Here is a 21,544-nt window from a genome sequence, read left to right on the forward strand (position 1 = left end):
TCACCAAAAATAAAGGTCGAGAAGGGAGAGAGTTGACATGTTGTGGGGTTGTTAACCAATGTCATAAAACAATATGTGTACTACTGTTTCATGAGAAACTGTTCTGTAAGCCTTCACCTGAAGTACAATAAAAAATAAAAATTAAATTAAATTAAAAAAAAGACTTCACATAAGTCTTCAAAAGCTGTTAATACCATCTCAACCAATAAGAAATGCCACAAACTTCATAAATAGTGGAGAAAATTAACAAGTTAAGGTTGAGATACTACTTTAAATTGTCAAAACAGCCCTATTGTGTTGTGTGCTGTTGAGTCCATTCCAGCTCATAGCAACCCCATCTGACAGAGTAGAACTGCCCCATAGGATTTCCTAGCCTGTAATCTTTACCGGAGCAGATCATCAGGTCTTTTCTCCCAAGGAGGTTCTAGTGGGTTTAAATCACCGACCTTTTGGTTAGCAGCTGAGAGCTTAACCATTGCACCACCAGGGCCACTTACAACAACCGTAAATACACTAAAATGTTGGCAAAGCAGAAAATGACTTTTTAAGGGATTTCAAAGTATCATTAAAATGGAAAAATTTCCACATAAAATGCTGAATTTGAGATTTTAGGAGATTATGATGATTAAATATATTAAAATATGTATTCTGAAAAATAAAATGACTAAATATATTCACTGGACATATTAAAAAGAATATACCCTAAATATTTTTAAGAATAATACATTAAAAATATATTTTTAAAAAGAATTCATAAATTTGATATATATGGCCAGTAAATATACTCACAAAAGGAAAATATTCACTGACTGTAATAAAGAAATACTCATATCTTTAATAAGAATTGGTAAATTTGATAAGTGTGATTACCTGGTCATTTGGTGCATCAATCTTTCCATAAAGTGGTTTTGTGCAAACTGGTTATTAAGTAGATTTGTCAACAAATTGGCACTTAACAAATTTTCAGTGAGTTGACCTAGAGTCCTTATTTATAGCTTAGTTCTCACTCCATGGAGCTCAAGTTGCTCCCCTTAAAATGTCCTAACAAATTGCTTATCTTTGGGAGGTTGCTTTTATAAGCCATGGAAGAAAGAGCTGACCCAGATACTCAGGGCCCAAAAAATTGAAAAAGTCCAGTGACAGGAGGGCAAGCATATGAAATTAAAATGTTCTACCTCTCCCACTCTTGGTTATCCAAGGACTAATTAATATATTTATTTGTTTTTCTAACACTAAGTGCCAGGAACTGTTTTAAAAGCTTTATAAATGTTAAATCATTTTTATCAAGATTATTAAGTCTGGCTTAGCCAGTCTCCTAGTCACTCTTTTTCTTTTCTTGTTCCCTGCCATTTGAACTACTACTTTTTAGCAGAAGATTGGCAAGGTAGGTGGTGGGAGGAGGGTGAGTTGCTCCAACGGGACTGATAAATCTTTGGTGGATGGGAAGGTTGAAAATACCAAATAGGATTTAAATACCGTCTGTAAGTTTAGGCAATCTAGGTTTTCTCTTTCTGTGAGTGACACAGATAATTGAAGTCTAAGTATCTTACGATTCTTGAGGGGCAGGCTTGTGTCTGCTAATGTAATCCACACAGTGCTAGACACACACATTCCATAACAATTGTCTGCTTATTTAATTTGAGGATGACCCACTCCTCTTTTCAAAACCTGTGAATTATCTGCTTTTCAGGCAATATCCCCCAACACCGAACGTTGAAATGGATAATATAGAAGATATGCCAATGACTGCAGAGACTAGCAACAGACAAGAAGATACAGAAGACTACCAATACAACTTATGAAACTCAAGGGGAAAACCAAGCCCAGAACTTCTAAAGTATAGGAGCCAACTCTGCTTTGGTAAAGGAGAACGTAGAAAAAGCTCAAGGAGTTAAGTGTCAGGAAAAAGCCCACCAGAATAATAAAACATCCCTGGCTTTACTTTCCCTACGGTGCTCAGCCGAGGCATCTCCTGTATGGGTAGGTTCTCCAGCCATAGATGGATTCTGACTGACTGTCATGTCACGCCGCCGGTGTATGGGCCAGGTTCCCAAAGTCAGAGCCATTGAAGCTTTCCAGGGAGAGGTTGAAGGCTTCAGGTCTTCCTCATTAGGGTTTTTGTTTCCTTATAACGTTTCAGGACAGTTTATCAGCTTGACTATCTATTGTGTCCCTCATCCTGACTTGTAGTTTACAAATAAAAGAATACCTGAGGCTCTAAGTTAATTACAAGGCTCTTCCTGGCTTGAAGATGCCTAAAGGATGACACCAGCATTTCAGCTCCTAAAAACTCTATCTTCAGTTAGGTACTCCACAGTGCAGTGAAAGGGAGCAGTGACCTGGTGGAAGAAAAGCCATACCCAATGGATCCTCTTGATTTAAGGATTCAGAAAGAAGAAAACTGAACTCAGTGACATTTTACATATGTATGCATTTATATTTATACTTCTCGTCTACTATATTTACATACGATATGATTTGTATTTTGAAATTGTACCTTGTATAAATAAAGTAAAATGTCTATTTTCAATACAAAAAAACATATGCACTAAAAGAATCACTGAGAGGAAGAAAGAGCAGGAATGTACAGTCCAAAATGATTGAGCTCAGCTTTTCTCTCCGAAAGGAGAAAAAAGCTTGCCAAAAGATGGATCAGAGCACAGTTTTGGAGAATTTCTAACAGAATTTCCATGTGGGAAATCATGTAAGAAGCAACATGATTTAATCTAGACAGTGGCAAGTTATGGCACAGTATGCCTGAATTGTCTGTGGAACTTTACTCGTATACAAATTGTCTCTTTCCTTTTTCTCCATTGCTCCTTTCTGACTCTTTTTCTTTCTTTGTTGTTTATGATTTTTTTTAATAAAATAATGGGCTTAATCCCACCTCCTCATTTTTTAAATGAGAAAATTGAGGCCTGGAGAAATTGATTTGCCCAAGGCTACACAGCTAAATAATGCCAGGGCTGGAACAGAAATGGGGTGGGGGTGGGGGGACAGAGAGAAGAGGGGTAGTCCTGACTATAAACCAGCTACCAAATGTGCCAACATATAGCCAGAGGCAGCCACCATGGCATTTGACCAGTAGGGCATGGGCATAGCCAATTCACAGACCACCAGAAGCTCTCAAAGTGCCATTTCTCATTGGCTCCTGCATGTCATCAGTTTAGATGGTTTCATCAAAATCAAAGGAAAGGTAATCTAAAATGGCTTATGTTGAGAATTTTAGAGCTGCATCATTTTCACCATCTGCAAATATCCTTTTCAACAAATAGAAAAACTCATTGCTAACCCTTGGGCTGAGCCATTTTATTCAATATTGACTTTATTACTTAATTATCCAGAACCTGGCTGGCTGCTTATTCAAACTTTGTGCTTCTCTCTTTGGCTGCCTGCCCTTAAGTTTCCGTAGTTTACTGTTAGCTGGATGCAGTTTGTTCTTTATAAGAAGTTTTAAGAGTTTGACACTTGTTATTTTTAAAATTCTAATGTGACAGAAAACACAACTTACTAAAAAAATTGGGCAGGTTGAGGTTTAGTGGAACCAGCAGCTTTTGAAAGGTTTCTATACACATATATAAATTGTGTATATATATCCATATATATTTCATATATGTTGTTTTTAGGTGCCATGGAGTCAGTTTCGACTCATAGCAACCTTATGTATTTATATATACCTATATATTTCATATATACCAAAACCAAACCAAACCCGTTGCTGTCAAGTCAATTTCGACTCATAGTGACCCTATCGGACAGAGTAGAACCGCCCCATAGGGTTTCCAAGGAGCGCCTGGTGGATTTGAACTGCCGACATTTTGTTAGCAGTTGTAGCTCTTAACCACTATGCCACCAGGGTTTCCATTTCATATATAGGTATATATAAATATATATTACATATATAAAATCAATTTTTTTTTAACTAAAGGGGTAAAATGAACTGTCTTGCCAGGTGGTGTGGTCCTTCTGGGGAAACGTTTGATGAACTAAACGGCTACAAGGCCAGAACATACCATGGCCTCAGAATTTATTCATCAAGCAGTGATTAATATCTTGCAAGTAAGAACTGTGTTTTCATCTTTGAGTTCTCAGAGACTGATGCAGTGGCCTGAAGGTGAATGATAAATAGTGGAGGTATCTGAGACTCACCTCTTTTGTTGCATGCATGGTGCCCACCCCTTTCTACACCCTCCCCTTCTGACCCCCTACCAGTAGTCTGACTGCCTGAATCCTCCAAAATCACCGCTTCCCCATCCCACTCGAAAGCCTCAGATCTCAACAAGTCCTGGGAATAGCCCTGGAAATTGGCCAGGAATGATGCTATTTGCTTCAGTTATCTACAAACCACCCCAAAACAGTGGTATAAAACAACCACCATTTATTATCTCTGTGGGTTGACTGCACTCAGCTGGCAGTTCTGCTGTATGTGGCATTAGCTAAGGTCCCTTGCCTGGCTGCACTCAGCTGGTGGCTGGTTTGAGCTGGAAGTCCCAAAAAGGCTTCACTCCCTACAAGGCCTCTCCATGTGGCTAGTTGGGGCTTCCTCACAGCACAGTGGTCTCAGGGTAGTCAGACTTCTTCCATGGTGATTGGCTTCTGGGGAGAAAGTAGAAACTGCCAGGCCTCTTAAAGGCTAGGCCAGGAACTGACACACATAACTTGTGTTGCATTCTATTGGTCAAAGCAAGTCATAAGCCAGCCCGGATCCCAGTGGCTGGGAAACAACAAAAGGGAGGGAAGGACTCAGTGGAAGCCATCTTTGAAGACTATGTGTTATTGTTGTTGAGAGTGGTCGAGTCCATTCCAACTCATAGCAACCCTACAGGACAGAGTAGTACTGCTCCACAGGGTTTCCTAGGCTGTAATCTTTATGGGAGCAGATCTCTAGGTCTTTTCTCCTGCGAAACCGCTGGTGGGTTCGAACAACTGACTTTTCAGTTAACAGCAAAGTGCATAACCACTGTGCCCCCAGGGCTCATTGGAAACTATTTAACACAGTACATTTCAGGGTCTGCAGAGAAATGTAGTTTACCTTTCCATCCTCAGCACTCAGTAAATGCCAATAAATATTGGATGGATGGATGAATGAATGAATGAATGGAATTATCTTGGGATCAGTATCTACCAAGCACTGAAAGAGTCAATCTTTTTCATTTTTTAGTGGAAAAGCAGATAGGACCCCAAAGGATTTGTAAGTTCTACAGCTGTTAAGCCTTCAGCCCAGATGTCTCATCTGTCTACAAATCTAAATAATTCACATTTTTCCCTCTTCCCTCATTTTCTGCTCTCCACAACATTTGCCATGAAAAAAATTGATTGCTCTTCATCTTTTTTATTTTGCATTGATTTTTCTTGACCAAGAAATAAAACTCTTTTACTTTCTTTTATTTGAACCCTCTTCTAGATGTTAGGAAGTAGAACAGGGTCTGAAAACACACATTTAAGGATCTCTCCATGTTTCTGCTTGCCCAGTCCACTTTCTTCATCAAGGATCTTTTAATATTAGCTAAGATTGTCACATTCTAGCCTCAGAATTTCAAAACTATATGTAATGGATTGAAGTGTCTCCCCTAAAAATATGTGTTGTAAATCCTAACCCCTATACCTGTGGTTATAATCCCATTTTGGAATGGGTTTTCTTTGTTATGTTAAGAGGCCATATTAGTGTAGGGTGTGTTTTAAGCCAGTCACCTTTGAGCTATAAAAGGGATGATCAGGACAGAGAAGGAAGCAAAGATGGGGGAAGACAGATGCCAAGCCACATGAAGATCACCAAGGAGCCAATGAATAGAAGCTGAAGAGACAAGGACCTTCCCGCAGATTCCACAGAGAAAAAGCCTTTCCCAAGAGTTGGTGCCCTGAATTTGGACTTCTAGCCTCCTGTGATAAAATAAACTTGTTTGTTAAAGCCATCCACTTGTGGTATTTCTGTCCTAGCAGCACTCGATAACTAAGACATTATAGTTTATAATCTTGAGTTTACTTGTCTTCCCACTGAGCTTATGCTCCTTTAAGACAGGACCAGCCTAATTCAAATTAGTATCCCCAACACCTCACATGGCTTGACACATGCAAGGAATTCAATGTCTGAATATTTTTCTAGAATGTGAAAATATAAGGTAATTTGTAGCACTAATTCCTGGGGAATTCTCATTTACACTTTTCTTTCTCCTCTAAGCACCTGTCTATAAATCCACCTATTATACAAGATATGAAAACAAATCCACTGCTGTGATGGGTGGCTAGGCCATGATTCTCAGTGTTTATATGTGATCACTCCTATGATGGGATCTGCTGTGAATAGCCAATCAGTTGAAAGGGAGTTTCCTTGGTCATGTCGCCTGCATCCAAATATAAGCAGACGTTCAGGCTTTTTGCTCACTGTGGATCCTGCAGCTACCTCTTCTTCATCTCACCTCCAGTTCTTGGGACTTGAGCTTTCAGCTTTTCTGCCAATCTTGGGATTTGTGGACCTTCACAGCCTGTGAGCGGGAACCCTGCTCTCCAACCTGCCGATCTTGGGTTTGCCAGCCCCTGCAGCTGTATGAATCAGGAGAGGCCTCTATCCTGATCCATGGACTTGGGACATTCCAGCTTCTACAATCAAGTGAGCTGTTTCCTTGGTATAAATGTCTCTATATACATATTTATACACTTTACTGGTTTTGCTTCTCTAGGGAACCCAACCTAAGACAACTGTCATCAAGTAACTTACGACTCATAGCGACCCCATAGGACAGAGTAGAACTGCCCCATAGGGTTTCCAAGGCTGTAATCTTTACGGAAGCAGATGGCCACATCTTTCTCCCACTGAGCTGCTGGTGGGTTCAAACCACCAACCTTTTGGTTAGCAGCCAAGCACTTTAACCAGTGCACACCAGGGCTCCTTATACCAGATACAGTATTTCCTTACTTCTACTTTTGTTGTTTTTAGCTCTCCAGGATGTAATACTCCCTCTTCTCCAATTCTGAGGATCCTCCATTGTGTTGGAGCACCTCATCGCCCACTAAAGAAGAGGAGGGCGATATAGCCTCTCCCTGCTCCCAGTAGGGTGTGGGCACAGGACCTGGGCTTGGCCCATCAGATGTGCGCAGGATCTGTTGAATATAGAATGACTGAAGCATGACAGAATTTACACAATAGTGGCAGCAGTGACTTCAGAAACATCAAAATGGTTGTTCTGCTTCCTTCTTCTTGGCTTCACACTGCTTTGGTTCCTGTTCATTTTCCAAACTTAATCTTCCAACTTCTTATGATTCTATTAGTCCCCAATATGCTTCTATAAAAAAATTTTTTTCCCTTGTAACAGATTCTGTTTTCAATGTCACTGAAAATTTCTTAACTGGTACAGAATTTGGTACCACTCTTAGTACAAAGAAGTAGGGAAATAAGGAAAATCTGGGATAGATTATCTGGCTTAGATAGGATAGAAAAGAGTGAAAGTTCTGCTAATAGTCTGAGATGGTAATCAGGTGGCCCATGACATGTGGTAAATTAATTTAGCTGAAGTTATCAGGAATGACATGCCTACTAAAGGCCCAGCTCTGAGAGACTGCCTCACTGCCATCCTAAAATGATATGGGCATGAAGAATTCAAGGCCACAGGGTGGTGGTGACTTTTAATAGCACTGAATAACTTACAGAAGAGAATACTCTCTTAAGCTCACATCCCTTAAGTCTCAATTCCAGCCACAGGCTGAAACCTAGGGACTTTCTATAACCATGCTGAATTTCATGTCTTACAGATGCAAGGACGGTAGCTGAAAACAGAAATTAAGAGTCTGATCCTTCAAGTTATTGAATAGCATTAATTGAATTTGCAGCCCCATCAGGTTTCTTTGCTGAAAGAAAAAGCATTGATTGTATAAGGATGAGGTCCCAATATTGGAACGGAGCTATATGGGAAAATTTGGAGGATTCATGAGCATCCCAAGCCCATCCTCCACTTCCTTTTTCCTTAGAAGCAGCAGCTTTGTTTTGTCTGATAATGCTATTCCTCACTTGCTTAAAAGTACCATTATTTCCTTGATTGAAAAGTCACCTTGAAAGAGGAAACCTATTTCCATCATGATCCCCTACCCCCTACTCCTGGTCTGTATGGGAAGAGGGCTTTACTAATCATCCTAGTCTGACCTTCAGGAAGGATCGTATAAAGCAGCCTATTCAAATGGAATGACAGCCCCCACAAAAGCCATCCAGAACCTTGCCCCATTCTGCCTCTCCAATCTCCTTTCCCATTGCTTCCCAGTTATCATCCTACTGTCTCCCCATGGATGGGGCACATTACCAATATTCAACCATCTGTCATTCCTTCACCCAGCCTCTCTATATCCAATCTACGTTTCAAGAGCCTGCTCAAATTTTACCTTCTCCAGCGAGCCTTCATTAACTACTCAAATTTATAAAATCATCTACTTCTGAACCCTTGTAGCATTTATTATCTATTAATATGGCATCTGCTAAATACTACCTTTGTACAGTGGAAAGAACATAGATAGGACTTAGAACACCTGAGTTTGAAGTTTTCATTCTACCATTTGTCAGCTTTGTCACTTTGGAGAAGTCACTTAAGCTATATGAACTGATATCCCTGCTGTTTAAAGAAGGGATAGTAACACATGTATCACCCTTCTCACAAAGGTATAAGGATCAAATGAGATATTTGAAAGTGTTGATAAACTTGTATCTGTCTCCTCTCTCTCTAGGCACTAGAAATGCTGAAATACAAGACCCGGTACTTACCCTCAAAGTGCTTACAGCCTGGTCAAAAGAAAAGACATATATTAAAACAAAGCATCTTATACCACAAGTTAATGAATAATGCCACGTGAGTTGTGCTATACAAGTTCAGAAAAGGAAGAAATCGCTATAAGTCCTGGATATTTGAGGAGTACTTTAAAGGTAACAGGACTTGAGCTGGAAGAAAGGGTGGAACTTAAATAAATAGAAACAGGTAGGGAACATTCTAAACAGGAAGAAGGATAGGGAAAAGACGCCAATAGGAAAGCATGTGATAAATTCAGGAAAGAAAGTGCAAATCTGTTGGGCTGACAGAGTATTTGTAAGGCTACTATGAATGACAAGGAAGAGGTTAGATTGTGACTTACATTAGCTAGCACAGTTCTGGGAGGTTGCTCAGTAAATATATATTAAGCAAAATTGAAAACAAGAGAAAAGAAACCTTAAAGAGCAAAGGTTGCTCAAGGACTGAATGCAATCAGCAGAATCTTAGGATTTGAGCCCCAAGTCCATGGCTATATCCAACTGCTCCCTTCTGAGACTGAGGTGGTTATCTGTCTAGGGCTGTTTCCTCATGTCTCTGGGCACAGAGCCAAAAGCATTACAAAATAAGTGTGTCATCTTCAAAATCCTCTTTGAGATAAATGCCTTCGAGAGTTGCTCTAGGACCAAGTGGTCCAGGGCCACCTGGCTGCCTGTGTCTACTTGTATTTTCAAAGTGTTCCAAGGAGCCTAAGAGACTCCAGAGTCACCTAGGGCTATCAAGGAGGCAGAGCTTAGAAAGAGCTCTAAGCCCTCCCCCTACCCCACCCAGTCCTGTATAATTACAGCAGCTACACCTTTTAAATAGGAGTCAAATCTGGTTTGAAGAATTTCATGGCTCAGAGACATCTGAAAGCCTTCTATGCTTTCAGTTTGAAAAAAAAAAAAAGTGATTTTTTTTTGAACCTATGGAAATATCATGAGTTTTGGAATCAAAGTGCTATTCCATCTAACCCTGAGCATAGTGGTCCTGGCCAATTTACTCTTCAGAGCCTGGTTCATATCTGCAAAAGGAGATTGTCATCATCTGCTTCCCAGGTTTATTGTAAGGATTAAATAACATAACATACACAAAGGCCTAATAGTGTCTAACATGTAGGAGGCACTTAATAAATGTTAATTTCATGTTCTCCACTGTCAAATTACCTCACGAGATCTACTTACGAAATCTATTTATATATTAGATAATCAGGTACTGGTGGCTGTCTACTCCTCTCCTTCCTTCTCAAATGAGATCCAACTTTTTTAGGTATTTATTTTCTTCCACACAACTATTTGCATCAAAGGAAGCTGAATTCATCCCAAGCTCCCGGGAAGAAAAATCTGATTATTTTAAGCCATTCCCCTTGCTAGTAATTGGTTTAGAAAGGGCAGGCAGCCCAATTCTGGTCTGAGAGATGTGAGATTTGTAACAGGAGCCATTGGGAAAGGTTTTCTTACTCCTAAGAGACACAGAAGATAAGCTTACTTCTCCCTCTGAAACTGCCATGTCTCTACTCAGTGCCTGAAACTGTTGCAAGTATCTTATGAGAGAAGACAGCCTGGGGACAAAGCTGACACAGTAAAGGTAGCAGAAAGGGGAAAAAGAACCTGGGTTCTAAATGATAATACCACATCTGGAACCTACCCTCCACTGGACTCCTAGGTAAAATAAATTCCTGTTTAATGCTCTTTTGAATTTTGTTTTTGGTTACTTGCAGCCCAGAATATCCTGCTACTGAATTTGGTAATTAAAAAGTGTGGATGTTTTAACAGTTCCTGAAATGCGGAATTGGCTGAGTAAAGGAGGTAGACAGAGGGTAGTAAAGACCTTACTACTTTAGGCTAGGCAGTCAATGGCCCTTTGTTATGTAGTTGTCAAACAACTGATTAAAACGTTACCTGATTTAATCTGTCCAGAGTGAGAAATGTAGTATTAGGAAAATGATTTTTTTAAAAAAATCTAGAACCACTTGGGCAGCTCCTGTCTGCAGGCAGGATGAGAAGGCAGGAAGGGACGGGAATTGGTCTTAAGGACACAGGGAACCCAGGGTGGAAAGAGGGAGTGTGCTGTCACATTGTGGGGATTGCAACTAATGTCAAAAACAATATGTGTGTAAATTTTTGCATGACAAATTAAAATAATAATAATAATAAAACTACTTATTACAATAAAAAAAAAATCCAGAACCATTGAATTTTACACTTTAAAAAACAAAAAAAGTCCAGGATGTTGATGTTGTGTTGGCTACTTCTTGGTGCCTTAAGTAAGGCCCTTTAAAAGATAAGGTTAGGACACCACATCAATAGAACAAAGAAAAAGAAACATGATCATCTCTATGGATGTAGAAAAAGGATTTGACAAAATCCAATACCCTTCCTTGATGAAAATGCTAAAGAAGATTGGAATAGAAGAGAAAATCCTCAATATGATTCAGAGTATATATGAAAAGCCAACCACCAACATTATACTTAATGGAGAAAGACTGAGAGCTTGCCCCTTGAAATCAGGAATAAGACAAAGGTGCCTGCTCTCACCACTTCTATTCAATATTGTATTAGACGTCCTAGCCAGAGCAATAAGACAAGAAAAAGACATAAAATGTATCTAGATTGGAAAAGAAGAAGTAAAATTATCTCTATTTGTGAATGATATGATCCTATATAAAGAAAATCCCTAAGTGTTCACAAGAAAACTTCTAAAGCAAATAGAAGAATTTCATAAAGTTGCAGGGTACAGGCCAACAAACAAAAATCAGTTGGGTTTCTGTACATCAGCAATGAGAAATCTGAAAGGGAAATTAAGGAAACAATTCCATTTATGATAGCATCTAAGAGAATAAAATACCTAGGAATAAATCTAATCAGGGAAGTAAAGGACTTATACAAAGAAAACTATAAAACACTGAGAAAGAGATTAAAGAAGATTTAAATGGAAAGATGTTCCACATTCAAGGATTGGAAGGCTTAATATTGTTAAGATGTCAATACTACCCAAAGATTCAATACAGATTCAACGCAATCCTGATCAAAATTCCAACAACTTTCTTTACAGAAATGGAGAAACCAGTTCTCAACTTTATACGGAATGGCAAGAGGCCTTGAATAGCTAAAGTAATGCTGAAAGAGAAAAACAAAGTAGGAGGACTCACGTTTCCTGATTTTGAAACATACTATACAGCTACAGTAATCAAACAGCCAAGTATTGGTATAACAACAGACACATAGACCAATGGAACAGAACTGAGAGGCCAGAAATAAACTCACACATCTACAGTCAACTGGTTTTTGACAAGGGTGCTAAGTCCATTCGATGGGGAAAGAAAAGTCTCATCAATAAATGGTGCTGGGAAAATTGGATTTCCACATGCAGAAAAATGAAACAGGATTCATGTCTCACACCACACACAAAAACAAATTCAAAATGGGTTAAAGACCTAAAGGTACAAACTAAAACTATAAAATTCTTAGCTTTCAACAATGAATTATCTAATACACTAACAAAAGCACAAACAGCAAAAGACAAAATAAATGGGACCTCATAAAAATTAAAAACTTTTGTTCATCAAAAGACTTTACCAAAAAAGTGAAAAGACAAGCTACTGACTGAGAGAATATCTTCAGAAACCATATATCCAGCAAGAATCTAATAACCAGAATATATATAAAACTTTGACAACTTAACAACAAAAAGACAAATAACCCAATCATGAAATGGGCAGAGGATTTGAATAGACATTTCACCAAGGAGGACATTCAAATGGCACCAAACCCATAAAAAGATGCTCAGCATCATTAGCCATCAGAGAGATGTAAATCAAAACCACAATGAGATACCATTTCACTCCCACTAGGACGGCTAAGAGTAAAAAAAAAAAAAAGCAAAATTGAGAATAACAAATGTTGGTGAGAATGTGGGGAAATTGAAACATTTATCCATTGCTGGTGGGAATGCAAAATGGTAGAGCTGTCGTTGAAAACAGTGTGACAGTCCCTCAAAAAACTAAAAATAGAACTATCACATGATCGAGCAATTTCACTCCTAGATTTACACCCAAAAGACTTGAAAGCAGAGACTCAAAAAGAGACTTGTACACCAACTTTCATTGCAGCACTATTCACAATAGCCAAAAGGTAGAAATAACCTAAGTACCCATCAACAGATGAATGGATAAACAAAATGTGGTACATACATACAATGAAATACTACTCAGCCAATAGGATAGATGAAATTTTGATACATGCTACAATATGGATAAAGCTTGAAGACATAATGCTGAGCGTAATAAGTCGATCACAAAAGGACAAATATTGTATGACCTCACTTATATAAAAAGACAAGAAAAGGCAAATGTAGGGACCAAAGTTTATTAGTGGTTACCAGAGGTGGGAGGGAGGGGGAAGAAGGGGATTAACAGTGATGGAAAAATCACATTAAGGGTTGGGTTGCACAGCCAATTATTCTAATTGCTATCAATAAGTTGTACACCTGTAAAAAGTTGAATTGGCAAAAGTTGTGTTATACATATATTTATAAAAATGACAAAAAAAAAATGTTAGCTGCTGAGGCTGCATATGTACAACCAAACACCTTGTGGGATTTCGTTCCTTGATTTGAAGGTTTAGGGTCATGGTTTCATAGGACATCCCAATTAATTGGACTAATAACATGTTTAGTATTTCCATTCTATCTCCTAGTTTGTTGTGTAGTGTCTGGGGTCTTAAAAGCTTGCAAGCAGCCATCCAAGTCACAACAGTTGGTCTCTATTTACCTGGAGCAACAGAGGAAGAAGTAGAGTCAAGAAAAGGATGAGGATATGGAATGTGTGGCTAATTGCCTCCACGAACAACTGTCTCCTTTACCATGAGACCTGAAGAACTGAGTGGTGCCTGGCTACCATTACCGAACATTTTGATCAAATATTCCGTAGAAGAATCCTGATCTAAAGGGGGAAAATGCAGAACGGAATTTCAAATTCTCATGGACTCCAGACTTTCTGGGGCCATGAAGGGTGGATGAACCCCTGAAACTATTGCCCTAAGGTAATCATTAAACCTTAAACCAAAAATATCCCTTAAGTCTTCTTAAAACCAAACAATAGTTTAGCTTAAGTAAAAATATGTCTGCCTTGAGCATATGCTCTTTTAAGAAATATCTACATGGGATCAAATTGACCACAGCAACTTGAAAGACAGGAAACTTAGGAGGCAGTGAGTTTGTTAACGAGGGAGGAATAACTCAGAAAAGGAGGGTGAGAATGGTTGCACAACCTGAAGAATGTAATCAATGTCACTAAATTGTACATGTAGAAACTGTTGAATTGGTGTATGTTTTGCTGTGTGTATTCTCAACAACAACAATAAATAAAATTTAGGAAATAAAAGATAAGCTTAGAAGAAAAGGTAGGAAAAAACTCAAATACTTGAAAAAGGCCAGCCTTACTGGACTGGTAGAGACTAGAGGAACCTCCAGTACTATCACCCTGAGATACCCTTTAAACTTTTCACTGAAACCACTCCTGGAGATCACCCTTCTTCAGCTAAACAATAGACTGGCTCATAAACAGCATCACCCATGAATACTGTGCTCCTTTAAAAAAGCATCGATATGAGACCAAAAGGTCAACATTTACCCTAAAGCAAAGATGAGACAGTAAAGGGTTGGGGGGGAAGAGGGCAGCTAAATTAATGAAAATGGAACAACCAGAATGGAAATAATGAGAATGTTGACACATCGTGAAAAATGTAACCAGTGTCACTAAACAATATGTATGGAAGTTGTTAAATGGGAACCTAATATATATAGATGTAAAGATAAGCTTAATGTGAAGGTGTCCTGCCTGAAAGCAGACAGAAGAAAATATGGCTTTGTTATGAGGTCTTTTCTACCTGTAGTCCAAGTTAGACTGATATTCTAATTACAAGAAGTTCCTGAAGCGTATTAAGCAGGAGAATGATATGATTTAGTTTTCATTTTAAGACTGTATGTTCTACACGGAGAATAAAAGAGATAGGCCAGAGTAAAAGTGCAGAAAACTACTGAAAGATGTTACCACAATCCAGGTGAGAAGAGATAGTGACCTGGTCTAAGAGGAGGAATAGATAGAAAGAAATGGATAGATTCAAGATACATTTTAGAGGTAAAATCAAAAGAACTAGCCAATGAATTGGATGGGGGCAGGGAGGATAGAGCGAAAGAAAGCGAAGAATCAAGGACTCTTAGGTTTCTGACTGGATGGTAGTGACATTTACTGAGGTGGGAAAGCTGAGTGGAGGAAAAATTTGTGGGTTGTGGAGGAATCAAGAGCTGCATTTTGGACAAGTTGAGTTTGAAATGTCTGTAAGACATCAAATGGAGTAATCAGGAAAGAAGTTAGACATTTGAGTTTGAAGCTCTGTTTCTCTCCATACAGTCTACCTCTTAAACCAGGTCACTAGAGATATAAAATATATAAAAATTATTGATAGTGAGGAATAGGAGGGACAGCAACTACTGGGCTCTCTTGGAGAATCTGTAATTAAGGAGACCAGGGAAAAAGCGAGAGTCTGCTCCCAATGCTAAGAAAGCCCTCAGGGCCTAAGTAAGACTAAGGTGTTTAAAGGACCATAGAAAGGGGTATACAGTGAGGTCTTGGAGTCCCTGGGTAGTCCAAACAGTTAGCACACTTGGCTGCTAACTGAAAAGTTGGAGGTTCAAGTCCACCCAGAGGCACCTCGTGAAATTCCTGGCATTCTACTTCTGAAAAATCAGCCACTGAAAACCCTATGCAGCACAGTTTTACTCTGACACACATTGCGTCGTCATGAATCAGAGTCAACTCAAGGACAACTTTTTTTTTTTTTTTAGTGAGGTCTTAATGTGTCTAGGGGCAGTGAACTAGAGGAACTCTAGCTGCCTCGTTGCTGGGCCAGCTTTGACAGTAACCATTCACTGAAAATCCAGAGCAATCAGCTTTCAGCCTCTGGGTATATGTCACATTCCTAAAAACCCAGAGGTTCAGGGAGGCTAGGAAAGGACTGATGGGCAAAGATAAGGCTTGAGGAAAATATTAAATCACAAGTAGCCTGATTCTAGAGGTGCCAACGTCCCTTTTCCATTCAGTTAGTTGCCCCGGCAGGCACGCTGGCCACCACTATAGAAACAGAGTGTGGCATGCAACACACTTGTGACCTGTCTTGGTTATCTAGTGCTTCTATAACAGAAATACCACAAGCGGATGGCTTTAAGAAAGAGAAATTTATTCTCTCACAGTCTAGTAGGCAAGACGTCCGAATTCAGGGTGTCAGCTCTAGGGGAAGGATTTCTTTCTCTGTTGGCTCTGGAGGAATGTCCTTATCATCAATCTTCCGTTGGTCTAGGAGCTTCTCTGCAAAGGAACCCCAGGTCAAAAGATGTGCACCCGATGCTGCTTTCTTGGTGCTATGAGGTCCCCATGTCTCTCTGCTCACTTCTCTCTTTTATATCTCAAAAGATATTGGCTTAAGACACAATCCAATCTTGTAGATCTCACCAATACAACTGCCAAAATCTATCTCATTAACATCATAGTGACAGGATTTACAACACATAGGAAAATCACATCAGATGACAAAATGGTAGAAAATCACACAATACTGGGAATCATGGCCCCACCAAATTGATGCACATATTTTTGGGAGACACAATTCAATCCATGACAGGACCTCATACTTTGGTGTTTTTAAACTGTTTTTGAATCTAACCATTTGACTTCTTTGCTCCCACATCTACTCTGCCAGAAGGGGAAAAAAATGTATATCAACTAAAAGGATGGTATTCAATTTCAACTGGATTGATGTTGACCAGCAATTCTATGTATTTTTTGTCAGCTTTCACTTCACTCTCTTCTATGTCTCCTCCAAACTTTTAACAGTCTCTCTGGATGATCTTATTTCTAACTTCACAAGAAAAATAAAATTAATAATCACTTGCAATCTGCACCTATTCTTGTTTCCTTCCTATCTCACACCCTAATTCTACCCACTCCAGTATCAAACAACCATCCCCTCTCATGTTCAATCTCTCCTCTCTTTATTGGTATTTTCCACTCAGCATATAAGAATGCTTAAATCTCTTATATTTTAAAAACAAAAACTCTTCCCTGAATGTCACATCATCCTCTGTCTACCATCTTAGCTCTCCCTAGCCTAGCTTAAACTGGTCTACATGCCTAGTGTCCTTTTCCTCACCTCCAACTCGTATTTTAAAGATTTATCATGGAGACACATAGTTTAGAGTCAATAGTTCTACAAGGTGCCTGTCCAAAAAGCACCTTACCTCCCCACTTTTCCCTTCCCAAAGGAAAATATTTTAAAAATCTTTTAGCTGATTGTTTTGACTTTACCTCTTTATCTCTGAATAGTAAGTTTATATTGAATTCTACTTCCATTTTCAGGTTCAGGTATTATACCTGATTTCCTACTGTAGAAGCTGAAAATTTAACTCACTCACTCCCCTTCTTTCACCACACATTCACAATTTCCCAACCTCCCAATACACAATGCTGATGTTAGTAAGATTATGGGAACACTATGAAATACAACTGAGCTAGGTAGTAAACTATGGTTATTTTTTCTCTCCTACACAACCTGTTGTTTTCTGAAGAGTTTATAATTGCTTTCTTTCTTTTTTTTTTTTTTTTTGCTTGGTTTTCTATGTATTTACCACTAATTCAAAGCCTAAACACTCTGCTAATTATCCAACTCTCCTATCAATACATTCGAGACTATTTGGTATTCTGGTTTCATCTTCTTGAAGAACTTGTATGTAAAGTCATCTAACCTAATGTGGTCTGGCTGGTTGCCCTTCCCCTCTCTCCTATGTTGAACACCCTGTTTACTAGAGGAATATCCTCCTCATTCTTGGTTTTCTTCCTCATTTTATTGGTCTACATCCTCCAGCAGTAGCTTCTTGAGAAAGATTGCATGCAGGGAACATTTTTTTGAGTGTGAAAATGCTTTTGTATTCTTGCGGTGTGTAGTGAATTACTTTAATATGGCCCTTCTAGCCATAGTCTTTGTGACTCCCACAAAATAATTGGGTGGGTCTATGCATATAAGGTATATGGAACCCTAACGAGGGGATTGGTCAGTTTTGCCATCCCACTAGGCTTAAAGGGAGCCAATCCCAAAAGCAAAGAGGGGACCTCACTACCATCAAGAAGAGCTGGGAGTGGAGCTTGTCCTTTGGATCCGAAGGACGCAGGGTCCCTGAGCTGAGACCCTCCTAGACCCAGGAGACAGAGAGAGAGAGAGCTGTAACACCTGAGACAGCACAAGACGGCAGCAGAACCAGGAGACCAGTGCGAGACAGTGAGATGGTGCAGCCCACAGAGCAAGGGTGAAAGAAGCTGACCCACAGAGCAGAGTGTGAGAACTGAGTGCCTTCAGGCAGGAGGCTTGCTGGTGGAGAAGGGTGCCTCTGGGCACTTGTTGGTGGAACTAAAAAGCTTTGTAACACTTGTCCAAGCAGAGCAGAGGCCAGGCCAAGGGTTGAGTGGCCAAGGGTCCAAGAGCTGAGACTGAGGCCTGCCAGCGAGCACACCCAAGAAGCTGTCCTGACTGAAGAACTGTATCCTGAGTTGTTCCTGATCCTGAATTGTAACCTGTTAGTTCCCTAATAAATCCCGTAACTGTATGGTCTGTGAGTTCTGTGTGGCCAGCTCAACAAATTATCAAACCCAGCAGAGGAATAGAGAGTGCCGTGGGAGGGACAGCTGGTGTCAGAATTGGTAAAAACGTTGGAGAGAGGAGGTATGTCTGACCTCCACCTCATAGGAATCAGCTTTGGGCTTTGGAGGAAGTTAGAGGAGGTCAGATGCCACCATGGCATTTTACAATTCTATTGTTTGGCTAGCTTTAGAATTCTAAGTTGAAAACTGTTTCTCTTCAGTTTTGAAGGTCTAGTTCCACAGTGGAGCCCTGGTGGCGCAGTGGCTAAGCACTTGGCTGCTAACCAAAAGGATGGTAGTTCAAACCCACCCTCCACTCCATGGGAGAAAGATGTCGCAGTCTGCTCCTGTTAAGATTACAGCCTTGGAAATCCTATGGGGGCAGTTCTACTCTGTCCTACAGGGTCGCTATGGCTCAGAATTGACTCAAAGGCAACAGCTTTAGTTTGGTTTTTGGTTAGTTCTGCAGTGCTGCTATTGAATAATCTGAAGACATTTTGATTCCTGACCCTTTGAATAGAACTTTTTTTTTCTTTATGGGATCTTGCAGGATCTTTGTCTCTAGTCTTCTGAAAATGTCACAATATACTCAATCAGGGAACTTATGTCATTCAGTTATGGGTAATTTTCTTTTCTTTTTTTTTTTAATTTCCCAGCCTGTTTTCTTTCTGAAACTCCTTTATTATTCAGATGCTCAACCTCTTAAATTGGCTCCCTGACTACTTCTTTCCTTTTCTTTGGTCTTTGTTTTTACTCTACTTTCTGGATATTTTCTCAACTTAATCTTCCAACAATTCTGTTGTATTTTTCATTTTTTTCATGCTTTCAATTTTGTCTCTGAATGTCCTTTTATATAGATCAACCCTATTATTTCATGGATGCACTCTCTCTCTTATTCCCTGAATATACTAAAGATAGTTTTTAAATGTTTTCTTCTCCTGGCATTGGCTATTTCCTCCAAGTTGATTCTTTCCTGTTTGTTTTGATATCCAAGCTTCATGGTGTAGGCTCTTTTCACGTTTGGTGATTCTATTTAAGAATGGAGCACTAAAAATGTGTTTGAAACTCTGAATACTTGGGTGGGGTTTGAAGATTGCAGGTTACTCTCCACTGGGTAATCTGGATGGCCTATTTCCTGAGGGACCTCTAATGTCATTATCAATCTTTCCCAGAGAAGGAACTGTCAAACTTCCACTTAGGTTTAGGCTGCCAGCACTCTGGGAGCTAACTGGAAGAAGTCTGAAAGGAATGAATATCATTCATTACATAAATATTTCCCTAACGGCCTTGTTTATATTATGATCCCCTGCCCTCAGCTGTGACTAGAGTTATTTACATGAAATGTTCCTCTATTTTATCCTCTCCAGAAAATGCCACCTCCAGTCTTCTATCAGGGTTGAGGAGTTGCCCAGTTACATAGAATATAGGAGAGGAGATCTGAGAATTTAATTGGCTTTTTAAATGAACATTCTACCAATTTTCCTGTTTTTTGCTTCTCTCCAATTCCAGAAGCACCTAATGCCATCAATTTCTACATCTTTTGAGAGCTCTAGGGCTTAGGGTTCAGTTTTCTCAGGTGAGCTAAGTCACCACTCATCCACCCGCTTTCCAACTTCCAAAATTTTGTTTTGTTTGCCCTTTGTCATTTTATTACTGTTTTGGGAAAAAAACAAGAGTAAATATATGTTTCATGCATCAAATTACCGTAAGTTCCCTACTCACACTTTAGTCCACTGCAGTCCGCCTCTGGCCTCACTGAAATTAATCATGCTAATGTCACTACTGACTTTCATAGTGTCAGTTAAAGGAACATCTTTACACCTTTATTTCACTTGGTTTCTTTATAGCATTGGATGCGGAAGACCATTTTTTCCTTCTTAAACTCCTTTCTCTCTTGAGTTCAGTAACAATTCTATCATGATGTCCTTCCCCTGGAATCTGACAATCAGTTGTCACTCTTATTTACAAAATCCTTTTCATTTCTTTATCCCAAGTCTGCTGTTTCTAATGGCTTGGTCCTTGGACCTCTGCTCTTCTCATTTTTTATACCCTCCAGGGTTGAACTCATCAAAACCCTTAAACTTAACTAGCTTAACCACCGCTTACATATTGGCAACTCTAAAATCCCTATTTCCAGCCCAAGGCTCTTCACTGAACTAAATAGATCTGTTTATCCAATAGCCTCCTGGACAATTCCACAGTTTCCTCATAAGCTCTACAAACTCAACATGCTGAAAATCAAACTCACCGTTATTTTTTAAAGAACATCTCCAGTGTCGATGAAAGGCACCCTCATCCATCCTGCTGACCAAGACAGAAAACTGGGAATCACATTGAGAATCCTATCTCTCACTCACCAAATCCACCTAAGCACTCTCTAAGTTCTACTGATTTTATCTTCTTAAAATCTAGCAGTTTCTCAAAATTTAGTGTGCAGCTCCTTGGGGCGGACTTCTCAGTCTCGGGCTTCGAGGTTGCTGCTCTGGCTCTGGGCACGCCCTGCCTGGCATGATTCCACAGGGGGTGCCCAGAGGCAGTGGAGACAGCGTGGGGGCCAGCCGTGAGGCTGCATCCCAGGTAGGTGAGCCATGTGCCTCGCTGAGGCCGCAGCCCAGACTGAGGAGCAGCCTGGAGCACCGAGGGATCCGTGTCATTCAAGGACGTGACTGTGAACCTCACCTGGGATGATTGGCTACAGCTGATCTACATATAGAGGACCCTCAACAGGAATGTAATGCTAGAGAACTACAGCCACCTAGTCTCCAGTGGGTATTGTGTTACCAAAGCAGAGGTGATCTTCAAGTTGGAGCAAGGGAAAGCTAGGCCAGAATCATTCAGAAGTCTGGGAACTTGAAGACATCATAGAGAGAAGCTAGAAAAACCAAGAGAAACATTTGTGGCAAGTTTTATTCACCCAAAACAAAACAGTGACCAAAAAAAGAGATAATGTTTTAGGAAAACCATTTAATCTGGGTACAAACTCTGTTTCTTTGAGAAAAATGCCCTGTAAATATGACTCATGTGGAATGAGTTTGAAATATGTTTCAGAATCAAATGTTAGTGATCAAAATTAACCAGGTAAGAACCTTGATGA

At 39.7% G+C, this 21,544-nt stretch overlaps 1 protein-coding gene across 1 annotated transcript in view; it reads left to right on the forward strand.

Moving 5' to 3' along the window:
• The window catches only part of IL15RA (interleukin 15 receptor subunit alpha), a 17,086-nt gene extending 14,353 nt beyond the window's left edge, over positions 1-2,733 (forward strand). Inside the window, exon 5 of the mRNA XM_023734319.1 lies at positions 1,691-2,733. Coding sequence (XP_023590087.1) covers positions 1,691-1,802 — 112 coding nt within the window. The 3' untranslated portion in view covers positions 1,803-2,733. The remainder of the gene's footprint in view (positions 1-1,690) is intronic.
• Positions 2,734-21,544: the final 18,811 nt, after the last annotated feature.

The sequence above is a fragment of the Trichechus manatus genome, unplaced genomic scaffold (genome assembly GCF_000243295.1).
Source record: "Trichechus manatus latirostris isolate Lorelei unplaced genomic scaffold, TriManLat1.0 scaffold00067, whole genome shotgun sequence".
Classification (NCBI taxonomy): domain Eukaryota; kingdom Metazoa; phylum Chordata; class Mammalia; order Sirenia; family Trichechidae; genus Trichechus; species Trichechus manatus.